At 51.4% G+C, this 16080-nt stretch overlaps 2 protein-coding genes across 2 annotated transcripts; one reads left to right on the top strand and one right to left on the bottom strand.

Annotated features, from left to right (window-relative positions):
• Window positions 1-1604: 1604 nt before the first annotated feature.
• Window positions 1605-4073, bottom strand: Triagg1_3672 (uncharacterized protein; the record flags this gene model as incomplete). The annotated part of the gene is made up of 1 exon (XM_062897990.1): window positions 1605-4073. The coding sequence occupies one exon, from the start codon at window positions 4071-4073 to the stop codon at window positions 1605-1607; it is 2469 nt and encodes an 822-aa protein (XP_062757175.1).
• An 8633-nt stretch (window positions 4074-12706) lies between these two features.
• On the top strand, window positions 12707-15229 carry Triagg1_3671 (transcriptional regulator family: Fungal Specific TF; the record flags this gene model as incomplete). Its single annotated transcript, XM_062897989.1, has 2 exons — window positions 12707-13810; window positions 13865-15229. 2 exons carry the CDS (start codon window positions 12707-12709, stop codon window positions 15227-15229), a joined length of 2469 nt encoding a protein of 822 aa, XP_062757174.1.
• Between the last annotated feature and the right edge of the window lie 851 nt (window positions 15230-16080).

The following is a 16080-nucleotide window of genomic DNA, read 5'->3' as shown; positions in this document are numbered from 1 at the left end:
AAAAAATATATGGAAATGAGAGTGAGAATGAGAATGTGAGTGAAAATGAGAATGAGAATGAGATCGGGTGGCACCAGCTCTAGAGCGGCGGTTGGCCAGAAGTGACAGTGACCAGCAGTACACGGGAACCGCAGGCAGACCCTCTCTCTTTCGCAGACACAAGCCCAGATTGTAAAGTATCACGGCGGTAGCAGCACCCGGCCCGGCCCAGCCTGCATTAGCCGTGAGTCTGACTGACAAGATTCACTTCACTTCACCTGACGCTATGAGGGAGCGGGATGGGTGGATGGGCCGCATTTTTCCTTGGCTTCGGGGACGGCACAAGATGGCCGATTGCCTCTCTTTCTTTTTTTCTTTTTCCTTCTCATTTTCCTTTCTTTTTTCTTGTTGCTTCTGCAAGGATTCGAGGGGGTTGCCGCCCCCTCTGACACAGCCAAGAGAGAGGAAAAAGGAAGAAAAAGGAAAAGGAAAAAGAAAAGAAAACGACAAATGAGATCCGTCGCATAACAGGCCATACATAACATGCAAACCGGTACCTAATCAAAGACCGTAGTACTTGGGACACAGAGCGCCTGGTGCTAATTGCGCGATGCTCAACTCCATACTCCGCACTTACACACACCAAACCAAAGACAAGCTCAAGCCACACCACACGTCTCCCTGCATTGTCAGGTTGAAACATCAAGCTAAACTTCCAAGGACGGCTCCTGGGCGGCGCAGAAAATGATGCGTCTACTCTGTAAAAAGGGCACAGTGTTGCAGGCAGCTAGCTGTACAGAGTACATTAGTAGTAGAGAATGACACTACCTTTGTACCTATTCATCGTGGATAGTCCTCGCAGTCCACGGCACGTCTTTGCATAACTCAACTCCAACGAGGCGTACACCATGCCTACCTGCTTTCACTGACACGGGATTTTTCCCGCTAACGTTCCAGGTTGGGTATCTAGCATCCCGTGTCTCAAAGTTAGTAACGGTAGCGCGAAAGGATGAAAGTGAGAGAGCACCTGATGCTGGTGAAAGATGGAGATAATGGTAGACCCCTTTTCTTGCGTTTCGCCACGGAAATGCTTCATATTGGGTTCGTAATTGGTAGGATGCTGGATAACCGGCTTGCGATATTCGTCTTGACTGTCAATCCTCAACCAAAATGTATTCACCAAAATGTATTCACCAAAATGTATTAATCATGAGGGATGATATATTAGGCACTTTCAACAAGAAGAGACTTCATCTATAGTCCCTCTCATTTAGCATTAGCCATCCACTTATGCAGTATAAACACCAGATTCGACAACTACCAAGTACGAAGCAGATATAAACACACCCAACAAAAGAAATGTACCAAATTGAGCCCGGCATGATCTCGCCAAGCTCAATAGTTCCATGAACAACCCAAATCCCAACTCTTCCAGTCCAAGTCCAAACCCAGCCCGTTACCGATCATCGGTAATAAAAACACCCAATCTATCAACTTATGTATATATATAGGTATATGCTGATGCTAGTGAACCAAAAGATAGCCGCGGCCACTAACAAAGACCAAACATCACCCAAAAAGCAGCGCTTGTCTACATAGCTCTTGGGCTTCCCTTGGACAGTGCTCTACCTCCTCCCAAAGGGAGCCCCAAAGTTGCTCGTCGATTTAAACTTGATGGCGACCTCGGGCTCCGAGTTCCTGCCATCACTCTCGTCGTCTGAATCTTCCGTTTTGACAGGAATTGTTGGGGATGCTTCAACTTGGGCGGGCAAATCTTCGTCATCATATTCATAGGAAAATGGATAATCGCTGGGTTCCGCTTTGATTGAAGTTCCGTCATACGCATACCCCGGCTCCTCAGCCCATTTGATGCGATACGCGGGTCGCTTTGGTGGATCATGGACGTCCCTCTTTTGGCCATCGTTGTTTGGTACTGGCCAAGTGGAGGGAATGGGCCGGTCCATTTCTACATGGACACCATCATGTTCCTCGTCGGTTTCCGACTGTGTCCCCGATATATCCGTGTTGTCGGGCGCTGTAGTCTGGCTGGCATCCGCACCATCAAAAGGCTCGCCATGCACCGCTGACAACGACGCCGGCACTGCAACAGGTGTCTGCACGGCCCTAGGAAGGGCATCTTGCCCCTGGCTAATTGGCTCGAGTCTTTCGTTCAAGGCAGCGAGAAAGAGCTCATCCTGAGCGGGAATGTTCTTGATCATCAAAGGGCCCTTGAGAGGAGCATCGCCCGAAGCCGCTGAGAGGGCTCCCGATGAATCTGCTCGCCTGAGGTGATTGGAAAGATCGGGGTACGAGGCCCCGCTACTCTCGCCCACCTCTTCTGTCGCAGTTGCAGTCACACTGCGATCTTCTGTCTCGGGAGAGTCGTGCCTTTCAGCAAGGAAAGAAGAAGAAGCAGTTGGAGTTACGCTGCCTTGGCCGCGCAACAACACAGTCTCAGACGGCGAAGAGGGCGAATAGCAGCTGGGAGTATATCCGGCATACATGGTGAGCCGTCGCTCCGCATCCTCCCTATACTCCTCATACTCGGTCTTCTTCGCATCCTTTACTTCATCCTCTCCGTGCACATTGGTGACAATGTAATAGTCATGAGACAAGCTACGTCGCCTTTTGCTAGGAGGAGACCCATCTGGAGGAGCTTCCTCGAATGTGGTCTTTCGGACGGTGCTTGCCCTGAGAGAAATGCCCTCAAGTTTTGGATCAAGCTCGTGGACATCGATGACGGAAAGCGGCCTCTTGGGGCTTCTCACCGGCGTCGAGACGCCACCGCTCGCCGCCCCTGCGCCTGGATAGGGTGAAGAAGGCAAGAAGGGCGAGAAAGTCGGGCTTATCGGGATGGTCTCATGTCCGGGCTGAGGAGACATGGAAATGCGCGTAGATGGAATTGTTGAAGGCGCTGAAACCGGAGGAGGAGACACAGATCTACCCAGAGGCGACGGGTTTCGATGTGTTGGCATCTGAGGGGACGCCGGTAAAACAAAGCCGAAAAGATGAGAGTAGCAGCCCGGCAGCCCGGACACCCGGCGGTTGTCCCGGGCGCCATCGGAGCTACCGGCGCCGCTGCTTTGCCTCCTAGCCACGGGCGGAGGAGGCGAAAGAGGACTGCCGAGAATTGGCGAAAGAGGACTCGGGATGGATGGCGAAGGAGGGCTGCCGTCAACCAGAGGCGTATTGCCTTGGAAGCTGCCTTGGTATATGATTGGCTCGCCAGCTTGAACCTGATCTGCGAGCCTGCCCCTGAGTACTAGGTTTTCATCTCCCAGCGTCCTAACCTGCTCGCTGAGATAGGCAACATCAGCTTTTAGCTGCGTCTTTTCAGCATCCCACACTTCACGGTAATAGTCCACAGTGATTCTGGCCTCTTCTCGAAGAATGCTTTCCATACGATGCCGAGCCTGCTCAGAACGAGCGCGCTCATCTTCCCAAGCCGTGTTCAATAGCTCGTACTGCCGAGCCAATCGACACTGGAAGCACTTGGCCGTTGTACCACCGGAGCAAGTGAGACAACGACAGTCCGTGGTAGCATTTCCCGACGTACGCGGCGGCGAGACCGTGGGACGTTCTCCAGCAACGAGTTCAGGAGGAGCTACAGTAGCCATGGGCGGGGGGTAAACGGGAGCAAAGGGGCTCTGCAAGCGATGTCCCCTTGATGGACTTGGCGGGCTGACGCGATAAGGACTATATGCAAGATATTTGCCCAAGTTGGGATCCATCAAAGCCAACGTTGACAGCGGGGGCAAGGGAGTGCCCCTGTGGTCTTCGTAGTCATAGCCATGAGTAAAACGAAAGGCAGCGGCAATCTCGTGATCGGAAAGGAGACTCGTGGCTCTGCCATTGTATCTGCCATTGCCAGTGATGGTGCCACTTGTACTATTGCTGCCGTTGCCACTCATGGTGCTATAGCCGTTTGGAGGCCGGCTGGGCCCAGGATCTGGACGATGTTCGACGGCCCCAGAGGGCAAGAAGGCGTCCGTGCCGTTTGGGGACCGTCTCGTCTGATCCGACCTGAACAACGACACGGGCTTCCGGTCCACGTCTGAGGTTTCCCAGACAGGTCGATTCGTTCTGCCAGCCATGTGGAACAAGAAGGGGGGGGGAAAGCTTGATAGCTGCCGTCAGGTACACGGAAGATGCAATGAAGAGGAAGAGAATGAGACGAAGGCGGAAGGGGATGGGGATGGGAAGAAATATCTAAACACAGGGTAACAAAGACGTTTGACGGCGCTTGCTAAACAAGGAAGAAACTCGCGCGGTGATACTTTGGACGGATATCAGCCAAACCGGTGTGGCTTGATATAGCCCGAGAAGCAAAGACGTTGGAGAGCTTGCTTGGTTGTAATTGGATTGAAGCTCAGCTCGGCAGTTCGGGGCGAGAAGCTCGGTCAAGAAACAGCGGCTAATATGCTGCCCGATTCTGCGGAAGACAGTATAGCAGTGCCGCAGTGGCCAGACCTTGTTGACGTGTATCTTTGTTTTGAACGCGGCAAGTGGCTTGGGTTCCTTGTTCGGTGTCTGAATGTCGTGATTCGAGTAGCGGAAATGATAGTGCGGAGTGGCTAAGTGGCTCAATATATGACCGACACCAACAAGGACTCTTTGGTGTATATGTGAGCGTATGTATAGCCTCTGTGAATCGTGCAATGCGAATTTTGAAGCCTTGAATCTCTCAAGGCGCAAACACCAGAATTCAGGCAGGTATGAACTGAGATTTGTAGAATGGGGGAGAAATGATGATGTGATATAATGTGATATAAGGTGACGCAGAAGATGCAAGCTGAGACGCAGAAACAACGCAGGTACAAGAGTAAGGCCGACGTTCAAGTACAAGCAAAAGAGGCAGAAATAAAAAAGGCAACTGGCGTAGGGCAGATGCAACCTCAAGCCAGATCGGTCTTTGGTCGGCAAGGCGTCGGTTTTTTCTGCGATTAGTGTACTCGTACAGGATTGCCCTATTGAGTAGGTAAAACGGGTATCTGTTGTCTACCTACTACTAAGGTAGTAGCCAGCAGGTGAGAGCGGGGGAATCGAGGATGAATGACGCTTGGTTTCGTATATACCGGGGAAACAAGAGCTGAACAATAAGTGTGTGAACGGTGACGCATACAGAGCGGCGTTGAGACGTATGTGAAGTGACTGACTTGGCGCACAAGGATTTCCCCAGCCAATGCCGGCAGACGAGAGGCTTCTTATATAGCTGTGCGTTGTCTGTGACGAGGTGCTCTCTTGCGTGTCTGGATGGCCCAAAACCTCACGAGCCGGTGACTAGCTGGCGAGTATTAGAACCCGAGACACACTTGCCACGCTTGTCCAAGTGTCCAGCGCGAGCCCCCAGACTGAGCTTCAAGACCAGAGGGACGAGTATGAGTACAGAGCTGTCACCAGGAGCGGCACAAGGCGAGGGTGACCGGCGCCATGAGACGGGATGGTGCAGCGCAAGGCCATGCGCGCCTAATGAGATGCTAGTAATGCAGGGAGCAGCTTCGGCTGGACTCGAGACCGGGGGATTGTACGCGGGACGCCATACAGCGAGCGAGCGAGTGAGTGAGTGGCCAATTTAGCACCCCCCCCCCCCCCCCAGCCTGTTCGACGGACGAGTGAGAGGTCGCGGATCGGTGATTTGGTCGGCGACACAAGCAAGGTGAAAAAGAAGGAAGAAGAAAGAAGAAGAAAAGGGGGAAATGGGGTTTAGTTGGGCGCCATGTAGCAGCCAAAAGGAGTGCGGCTAGTAATTCCAAGACGAACGCGGGATGTTCTGTCATGAGAGGGGGAAAATTGGGAGCAGTGAGTCGAGTCGAGTGATGGAGAATTGAAGTGCTGAATGGAAAGCTTTTCGCAATGGGGCAAGGTTCCAGGTTGTGATGGGGTACCCAGCGGTGCTAACACGGTAGGTGCGGTACTTGTTCGGTACTTGCCACATGATTGACACTGATACTGACACTGACTGACACATGACTGCCGGCTTCATCAGTCAAGCCAGTTCAGCAGCGCCTGGATAAGTTTAATTCAAAGGTTAGTAGGTAGATGCCGAAACAAACTTACCTCCTAGGTAGACAACAATGCCCGTACCTAGCTCTAGGTAGGGTATACAGGCATACTTACTTACTGTTGTGCATCCAAACCCCCATGCAGCCGTCAAATCCTCACGAGCATGTGCCCCCCTCTGTCTGTCTGTCTGTCTGTCTGCCTGTCTCTTCTGCCTTTTTCTGCCTTCTTTTTTTTTCTGCCTCCCGCCTCTCGTCTCTTTTTCTCCCCATCCCACTATTAGCCTCAGTGCAATGGATGGCGCAAGTAGGTACCTTACCACGGAATGACGCAGGTGACCCTCGTAGCTCCAAGTTTTTTCCCCCCTTCATTCTTCCTCTTTGTCTTGCCCCTCTCCCCAACTCAACTGAAAACGACCAGAAAAGTGACCAGTGGTTCAGCCTCTTTGGGCACCGCCCCGCAAGTATCCCTTCGGGCCGCTCTGCTCTCCACTTCCACTTCCACTTCCAGGCACCGCGAACCACAACTTCCAACTTCCAAGGTCCCAAGGTTTAATTAACAGCTGTGAGTGTGTGCGCATAATCTCGTCACCAGAGAAGGCGAGAAAAAAGAAACACCCTAATAATACCGAGCCGCTTCAGTTTGGCTCGGCTGAATTCTATTCGAATCAGCAGCAAGAAAAAAGGAATCCCCTCTCTCTCTCTGCTTGGCACGCCTTCTCTTCGACTCGTCTCGCCGGCCGTTCAGCTTGCTTCCTTGCCTGACCTGACTGTTTGCCTTCCGGGGCTAGTGTAGCCAGTAAATGAACTGCATGTACTCCGTACAAATGTGCTGGAGTGCCCATGCTGCCTCATAGTGCATTGAATCCGGGTGGCGGTGTGCAAAAGTAAATGCAAAAAGCAAAAAAAACTCTAAGCATCCCTACCTTAGTAGTACCTTGCCTGAACCCAGGCACAGTACTTTGGAACAGTACTTTGGAGGCGCCTCTTCCAATTCTGGGCAGTACTCTGCTCATATGACTGCCTTCTGCCCTCCAGCAAGTATACTACTTGCTACCAGCTAGATGGTAGGCAGTAACAGAGAGTGTATAGTATCGAATATCCAGCATGGGGCATGGCTCATGGCTCATGGCCCTCGAGCACGGGATTGTCGTGGTTAGTTTTGACACCAAACAAAGACATGGCAGGCTTCTCCGGGCACAGTTCTCGGTTCAAACCCATTATCCACTCAGAGCCCCTTGCCTCTCAAGCACTGCCCATGATTCGACTGCTGCGGCCTATCGAGCACCATTGGGTACATGTCTCGCCCGCTCAATCTCATTCAACCATCAGTGACCATGATGAATGCTATACACTGCGAGTCCATCTGGTGGTCTCCCCCCGGGTCTGCAAGCAATTTGCCCCGCGGCCGGAAGTCTCAGCCGAACCCCTTGATGGGATATCTACTAATTGCTGTGAGTCCATCTCGTTAATCATTTCCCGGGCTGCGAGAGCCATCCGTGGGTGAGTTTTGCCTTGGACGACATGGTATTCAAAGTTTGCCTTGGTCAGCCGCAGCGCTTATTTCCCGCCGCCTGAGCCAAGGAATCCGACAGGTCGTTCGTTGATCCTGGTAGAGAGCGCGGACGGGCCAGTCAGTGCCTTGCAGGCTCTGTTTCGTACCACCGGTGCTATTGACGCCGGGGAGTATCATTATCAGCCCATGATCGACGGTTACGGTAGTCTCGATGGCCCTAGATGGAGCTCAACCCAGAGATCGGTGCAATCGGATGCTTCTCGGGGGAGATCAACCACCTTGGCACCCTGTCCAAGTTCAGCGCGCCTCTTTCCAAGCTTGACAGGCCTGTAGACCGGTAGGCACTCGGTGTATTTTGTAGATCTGCCGCTATGCAGTAGCTTTGGTTTACGCTTAAAAGATAATAGGCGTGGCTGGTTCAATTTCTTGACATGACTGGAATATGGTATTGGTCGGTAATACTCGGCGGCGGGTATGAAAGAACGCACACACAAAAAAACCATGGTTGTGGCGCTGGATGACCAGGCCATCAGCACCATCTTCCTGCTGCCGAATGTCGGCCTCTGTCAGTTGTTGTTTTGAGAGTTGCCCCATCATATCATCTCCAAACCTTCTCCGCCGGGATACAATGGCTCATCAGTATGCCAGTGCCATGAGGTACACGCAGCGCAGAACATTCCCTCATTGGGACCTCGTATAGTCCCACCTGGCGGTATTACGCCTTCTCGCCATGTCGGTCTGTAGTCGCATGTATAATGCGCTGTTGGAAAGTGATTCTCCCTTGCGGATTTGGCCACGTCTGCCGGATGCCATTTGCCGTTCTGTCTTCTGTCCCCCCCTCACAGATGTGTGTCTCATCCGTTCACCGGTCTTTTATTTCCTTTAGGTGTCGCGTCTAAGCAGCTCCAACAGCACTGTCTGTATACAGGCAGGCAGACAGGCAGCTTGTATTTACCGACATGTCTGGGTAACTTCGGTATAAACTGCCTCGAGAGAGTACTCGTAAGTAGGTGTACCGACAGAGGTAGCTCGCAGCTTCTGATGCAATCGTACTTCTCTTCTCCGATCCTCGCCCCCCCACCCCCACACGTATACTATTCATCTCCTACATGGGTGCAGTTGAAGCATACAAGTAATTGCTCAAGCTCACATTCTCTCAAGGCCTCAAATGCCACGACTGGAAAACAGTAAAACAGAGCATTGCGAGTGAACACTCTCTGATGCTGGTCTCCACTCATATCAGAGTCCAGAAATGGCTTTCAGCTGTGGCGTACATCCTTGTTCTCAGGCCAAAGAAAAGGCGAGGGCACAGAAGCGCAAAACCAAATGAACAACTGAGACTCTGGCCGCATGTACGGTACACCAGTGCCCAATTCTGATGCTCAGGCCCTCGTATCCAAGCTTGCTGCCCACCAATATCCAAGACAATGCGAGAGTGCGAAGGAAATGGATGGCTGAGAGATGCCGGGGGAGATGCAGGGTTTATGCGGTTGACCCGGGCTCTCGCAAAGCACCTCGCTTTTCATTGTTCCCCTCGTATACTGTTCCTCGTTGATTCGTTGCCTGCTACTATGATGGGACTCTTGGCTGCCCCCTAACCATACATTAAGCTGCAGGAGGTGGCCAACAACCCAGGCCATTCGCATGTTCTAGACAACATGGCTTGAGATCCTGGATGAATATTGGTTGCTTCTGTCTGGTTGGAAGGATCCCCGCCAAATTTTGCAGGTCAGCTGCAATGGCACAATGCTTTCTTTTCTTTTCTTTTCTTTTTTTCAATAGTGAGGGCCTTGGTTGCATGACACTATCGTTTCGATTGCCACCATGTTGCCTTAGGTTCGCCGCGTCAGTGACCTGGTATGATATGACTCGAAGAATCGGTGTCTATCAGCTTGACAATTGTTCCCGGTTGCCCTGGATATTCTCTCAAAGGGACCAAGATCACACCTGTGGATGACCTCGTGAAAGCACCCAAGTGGAAAAGCAAGACTTCCGCAGCTCCTTGACAGAGAGTCAAGAGTCAACATCCATAATAGAAATGAGAGAATGTCCGGGGAAAAGTGCTGGGTTGATATTCGGGATTCAATAATCGCCGTCCAATCTGTGTCTTCTCCCTCTGAAGTCCTTTCTGCTCTGATGATAGCGAGACATGTTACTCGTAGTTATTGATGCATGTTGCCTCTGGCGCCCTTCTACCACAATGGCAGCAAATCTCCATTCTTAATGGTAAAAGGCGGAAGGAATTATAGCAAAGGGCTGTTCCACCCAACTGGCCGACCTAGAGCTAGGCACCCCTGCAGGTGGACTTGAGCAAGCCCAAAGCCGCAGCAGCATAGCGGTGCCAGACACTGTAGGGTATCGTTTTGTTGGAGAAACTTCTCTGGTGTAACTCATTCGAATTCAGGTAAGTGAGCATGAAACAAGACGCCACTTCCATCTGTTGAATGAGAGATAGTGTTGCTGGATGCCACGTTAGCGACTTGTAGTTTGAAGTCAACTACGAGGCCACCAAGCCCGGCGTCGCGTTCACAATTCCCATTCTTGGCCACACTCTCCCGGGGCTTCCAGCAAAAATAGTTTTGGTTGGCGGAAAAGTAGTTCGTCGGTGCTGTACTTCGTACAAGGAGACGGCCTGTCGTGTCGCTGTGCCACACCAATTTTGTTCATATGCAGCATCGCACACAGATTTATTACAACTGGGTAATACAGAGGTCGCCTTGGGGCGGCTGCTTAGGAAGAGAGTCAGTAACTCGATTAATGCAAATGTGATGCCTCACTGGTCTTCATCTTGCATTCCATCCAGAGCCATCCAAAGAGAGAATATTGCTTGAGCAGGAGGTAGTATTGAAAACCGTTCGGTTGAAGGGGGGGCGGGGGCACAGCTTGCATCTCATCAGGGTACATGCACCCCTGTGTGAGCCCGGGCACTTCATGGCGAACTGTGCCCACATAGCAAGTTTTGTGGAGTTGCCCCGAGCAAAAGAGAGCCATTGATCCGGGAAGATCTAGAGTGGAATATTGCATAGATCAGTGTCGTGAGATCTGGTGAAAGTTGTAGCCCCCCAAAATCAAACCGCCTCGCTCCAGCAACAAAACATCCATGCCAAGAAATAGCCTGGTCTATGGGGTCTCTCTTTGAAAGAAAATTTGGTGATAGGGGTTGCGACTGTCGCAATGACATTTGAGTCGAGGCGCAAAATAAATCAAGAGAGACACGTATCTCCTGTCGTGTTTAGCAGTAATTTTGCCCTTCCCGGTGTCAAAGTCTTGGGCTTGAGCTTGATTTGCCGCCGTTCCAGCTTGCGAGCTACTCACAAGGAGGAGTGGGATTTTACCACCTTTGACTGGGGTGTTGCTCGGGGAGCGTTTAGTCCTGTTCTTGTCCCTGTTCCTGCTGCATGGCCAATGTTGCCTCGCGTCATGAGATAGCAGACTACGCTTCCCACTGGAGAAGGAGAGCTTCTTCCGTCTTCGAAAAAGCGTTGTTGTCCCTTTTCTGCAGCTCTCTGGCATAAATTTGTCTCTTACTCTGAACTCCCTGGTTTGAACACACTAGCGACGGCGGTGATAGGACCACACCAGGGCTTAGAAGGAAACCAGGATGCAGCCCATCAATGGACAAGGCAAACACCGGCTTATTGGGGCCGGCCTGGTTGGCAGAGTACGATATGTTGCTACTTATTCCCTGAGTCGTCTCTTGCAGTCAAGGTGCCCGTATTGTCTTGATGGTAGAAATTCGACCGATAGAGCGCGTAAAAAGAAGCGGCAGGGCATCAGTCATGGGATTTTGATGTCATTGAGATCTCATACTGCAAGGTATGAAACCACTTCACCCGAGCCTGGTCTAGAAGAACGAGAGGATAATATCCCCCCTAGCCGTTCCGTAACAACCCCCGGTCAGGCTGGAAGTGCGGGTCATTCTAATCATTGCTACTCTGGATGGTCAGCGATCCAGGCCGATGAGCACTGCAACTTGGGATCGATGCCACCCTACCTACCAGCCCAACAATCCTACGTTTATGCAGCGATGTGCCGTCCTAATCATTCAGCAGCGGCGGAGATTGCTGTCTGAGGGGCTTAACAAGCGAGGACTGTCATTCCTTGGTTTGGTTTTCAGCTATCAGCCGTGCAAACTAGCAACGGACCAATAAAAGAAAAAGATAAAAGATAAAAAAAGAAAGAATCGACCAGGGGTGTACACCTCTGGCGTGAGACAAGAAGCAAACCAAATCCGGTCGGGTCCTGAAAAGGTTGGAAAGTGGCCGCCTTCTTGCTGACCAGGAGCATATCTCTGTGCCTGTTGTATTCCTGTTCTTCCCGCACCTCGCAGACCGGTCAGCGCACGTCAGTGGAACCCAGGTGTGACAATGTGGCTCGGATGCGACGCCAGCGTCTCTAGAGTGCATTTGATGCTGCTGTGGGATGCGAGCTCAGACACTCTGAAGCCCATTAAGAAGGCCTAGGAACTGTCAAGATGCATGAGGCCCTGTCCTTGTCCCGCTGAAAAGCCAATACCGGAGAGGCTGGTGTTTTTTTGGGCCGCTGGTAGCGCACGTGGAAGCAGCCACGTACTTTGGCCTAGCACAAGCACTGCCGCGCGATTGCAGCAGCAGCAGCCGCTCTCGAGACCCGATTTGGACAGAGACGCATTAAAGATGGCAAGCTAGTAAGACAAGTATGTTCAAGGTCAAGGGCCAGGCGTGTGCGGCGTCGAGTAGAGAAGAGAAGAGAGAGAGCAGGGTACCGGTCCATACCTGAAAATGCAGAGAGCTATTGCCATGGTTGACTTTCCATTGACTAGACCGGTGCCCTGCTTCAGCTCTCGCAATGTAGGAGCAGTACCTGGGTAGATACCTACTAGTAGGTAGGTAGAGTTCGTATAAAAGGTAGGCAAAGGTAGCGAGGCGTTCCCAAAATCTATTCCTTCTCCAGTCCAAAGCTTGTTTTGCATCCTCCTTTCTGCACTCTGTTGTCCTTCATTTTGGTCATTCGTTGTTTTGACAATTGAAAAAAAAAACATCGCCGTTCTTGCATCTTGGCCAACTCCGCTTAGCCTCCCTGCTTTGCCCCTGTGAAGGCAAGGGGATCCCGAGGTCTCATTTTGAGTGTCTCTGCTTGTGAACCATCCCAAGATTGTACTTCGTACGAACTCTCTGCTAATGTTGGCAAGAAAGACAGAACGGATCCGGCATAACGTGGCTTCGACGCAAGAATGGCACCAGGTAAACAAGACAACGCCGTCATACACCAATGCGATGAGTGTACGGTGGCATACACCAGCCGGCGACACTTGGAGCGTCACCGTAAGATACATGCCAAGCTGAGAGAGCGAGAGAAGGCTAGACGGCGCAATCACAGGTGTGTCCATTGTCGGCGTAAATACGCGACCGACGAGAGGCTCCAAATACACATCAACGACTACCACTTCAAGGAGACTGATGAGCGATTCGCTTGTGCGCGCTGTCTGCTTTATAAGATGCCGTGCAAGGGAGCTCCTTGCAAATGGTGCAAAATCGATGGTAAAGCTGCAGAGTGTGTCATTGCGGTTCCGCTGCCTGCTGTACCGGTACCTCCTCCTGCTACATCTCCACAGCAGCAGGAACAGGCAGAAGAAAAAGGGCCACAAGATGATACACCGATCCAACAAGGAGCGCTAGGGTCAACTTCTGGCCATGTTTCTGCTGGTTGGAGCACGCCACGCCCGAATAGCCCAACGGATAGCATCCTATCTCTCCCCCCTCGGCCACGCCCGAATAGCCCAACAGATAGCATTCTGGCTCTTCTCTCCCATCCACTTCCTCCCATGGATATTGATACCAGTGCGGACAGCCTGTCTTCCAGATCAGCCGCTCCTGGAGAAGTCAATGTCCGAGCTGGTAGCCTTAGCTGGCTGGACTTTGAAGTGGCGTATCTGAGCCCGCAGACGCCTCTCATTCAAAGACTTATCAACGATGATTCCCATTCACGCAGTCAAGGGGACTCTGGTGATGGAATTCCTCTTGATGCTTCCCTGGTGGCAGCACTAGACAGCCTGGGGCTTCTTTTCAAGGAACCCTGTATTCCTCAGATTCTGGAGCTATCCGAGCTCGGCCTCGTACCTGGAATCGAGCTGCTAAGGCAACTTGTCGATAATTACTTTCTCAAGTGGCAAAAGATCCAGCCTGTTTTTCATGTTCCTACCTGGGAGTTTGCGAAGTGCCCAATGGTGGTGCTCGGAGCAATGGCCTGTATTGGCGCAGTCTTCGACGAGGATGATGAAGTCGTCTACCAGGCGCATCACATCAGCGCACGGTGCGTCTCGGAGCTCAACATCATGGTAAGCCTTCACTACATGGCCATCTCTTGCCGGTATAGATGCTAATGTCGACAGGCTACTCGCCGTACTGGAAATAGCCGCGATATAATGCATTTGGCTGCCATTTGTCTTCACCAGGCATATTTGCTTGGGTCCGGTGACGAAAACATCCACAGCCAGGTTAACGGAGTCCGCAGCTTTCTCATTGACAGTCTGAAAAGTCTGAAGCTGTTGGGTTCCGGCATGAGTGGCCGAGATGGGCCAGCTCAGGTGCACGTGGCACCGACTCGATCAGAGCAGGCCGAATGGACCGCATGGGTAGCACGAGAGCTCGAAATCAGAACGACGTGGGCTGTGTTCGAGTTTGATTGCAGTTTCTCCCTTCTCACCAACAGCCCCTGTGCCATAGATCTGAGAGATCTACCCCTGAGATTCCCATGCTCCGATGAGTTATATAATGCTCCAGATGCGGAATCTTGGGCCGATCTCCGATTCCAATCACCATTTCGTGATGAGGGACCACAGGTATCAACTGTCGTGGCGGCGACGGCGGCAAAAAAGGTATTGTCGGATCATATCTCTCCTTGGAGCAAACGTCTGTGCACCCAGGTGTTGGAGAGGATTTTGAGAGGGTACGTGAGGCAAACTCAACGAGATAGCACTATTGCGGCTGCCCGGCATCATGGCCTGGATCTGGGATCTGCTACCACAGAGAGGGCAGAGTCATTGCTTTGGTCCATCAGCTTTTTGGGCAAGTCCGTACATGATGCTGCAATCTCAAAACCTCTGTCAACGATGGACCTCTTCAATTTCAGGCAAGTCGCCCTTCAGTCGGCAGAGAATTGCGTCTTTGACAATTCGCTGACTTTAATCCATAGCTCAACCATGTTGATCCGCCATCATACTCACTTGACAGTGTACTCGGATGTCATGGACTTGATAACGTATATTGCTCGTGCAGCCGCTTCGCGCCAGTCACCCAACTGCCGCACATCCTTGCGCTGGGCGCAGCAAAAGCTGATTGAACAATTCGCACAGCGCCCACATAAATCTCGACAGTATGTGTGGCACGCTGGCCAGATGATCAGAATAGCAAAGATATATGCAATGTTTGTACCTTGCGACAACCTGCGCATCTTTACGGCATATCTCACCATACTTGCGTTTGCAAAATACGGCCCCCGATCTCTAAGAGATGTAGAAGGAGTTGAACCATTTCATGTAGACAGATGGCCTCAGGATGAGAAAGACGTCGAGAATTGGCTTCAATCCGGCGGCCCGGCCCAGATGGGGTCTTGTACAGGTATCCAGGTCGGATGTCGAACTGAAAAACTTATACAAGAATCGTTCCACATGCTTCACCGCCTGGAACACTGGGGAATCTCTGAGAGGCTCTTCAACGTCTTGCTTCACTTTAATAACCTCGACGTCCTTGATTGATAACGGGGGAGTATTTGGTGTTGGTCTTTGCATTGTGATGGAGGACCATTCTTTTTTTTTTCTGTTGATATTGTCAGAAAATGGAAAACGAAAACAGACTTGAGGCAATAATGATATACCCCATGATGTATTAGAACTGAGTCGATTCTTTTGGGTAGATGATGAAATTGGTTTTTTGCGCCTCTTGTGTCAATTCTCCTGCGACTAATTGTCTGTTAATACGTGTTGTTGTGTGAGTGGCTCTTCCAACATCTCGGGCATGATTCTCCAGGCGAAAAAGAAAAATTAGCCGAGAAGCGGCTCCAAGGAGACTCTGCTGAAGAAGAATCCCTTCAGAATAATGGGCGTCTTAGTCGCCATCATTCTAGCCCGTCAAGTATGCGATGAAGTATCCGCAAAGGAGCAGAGATTAGCAGAGAATAGTAGCAGGCTGCCCTTTGGCGAAAGGACAAGTAGAGATCCCAAATAGCCCTGCAGCGCAGCAGATATTGGCGGCTCAATCGCGCTGTTTGCGAAACAAACTCAGCCTTGTCTGAATATCACGTGTTGTGCAGCCGATGACGAGGCTGAGAGGAAGAGACTGCCTTCCGCTTCACTGTGCTTTGCACACATGGTGGTCCAATCCAGGTGTTCTGGGAGGTCTACATTAGATGTTGTCTGCTATAGATGGAACGATGAGAGTTAGACTCACCATTATGAAGAGATCGGAACCAGCTTGCTCACTCTTGGAGAAGCGCCAAAGACCAATGACTATTCGGACTTGTAAAAGGCGATGGTTGGAATACAGAATGGTCGTCTGTTTTATGATGTAGGATCGTAGCCTGCCAGGTCCGGTTGCGTAATAATCACAG

Source organism: Trichoderma aggressivum, assembly GCF_033847375.1.
Source record: "Trichoderma aggressivum f. europaeum strain CBS 100526 chromosome Unknown scaffold_011, whole genome shotgun sequence".
NCBI lineage: Eukaryota > Fungi > Ascomycota > Sordariomycetes > Hypocreales > Hypocreaceae > Trichoderma > Trichoderma aggressivum.
The sequence above is the reverse complement of the archived record's forward strand: the minus strand, read 5'-3'. Positions and strand labels throughout refer to the sequence as shown.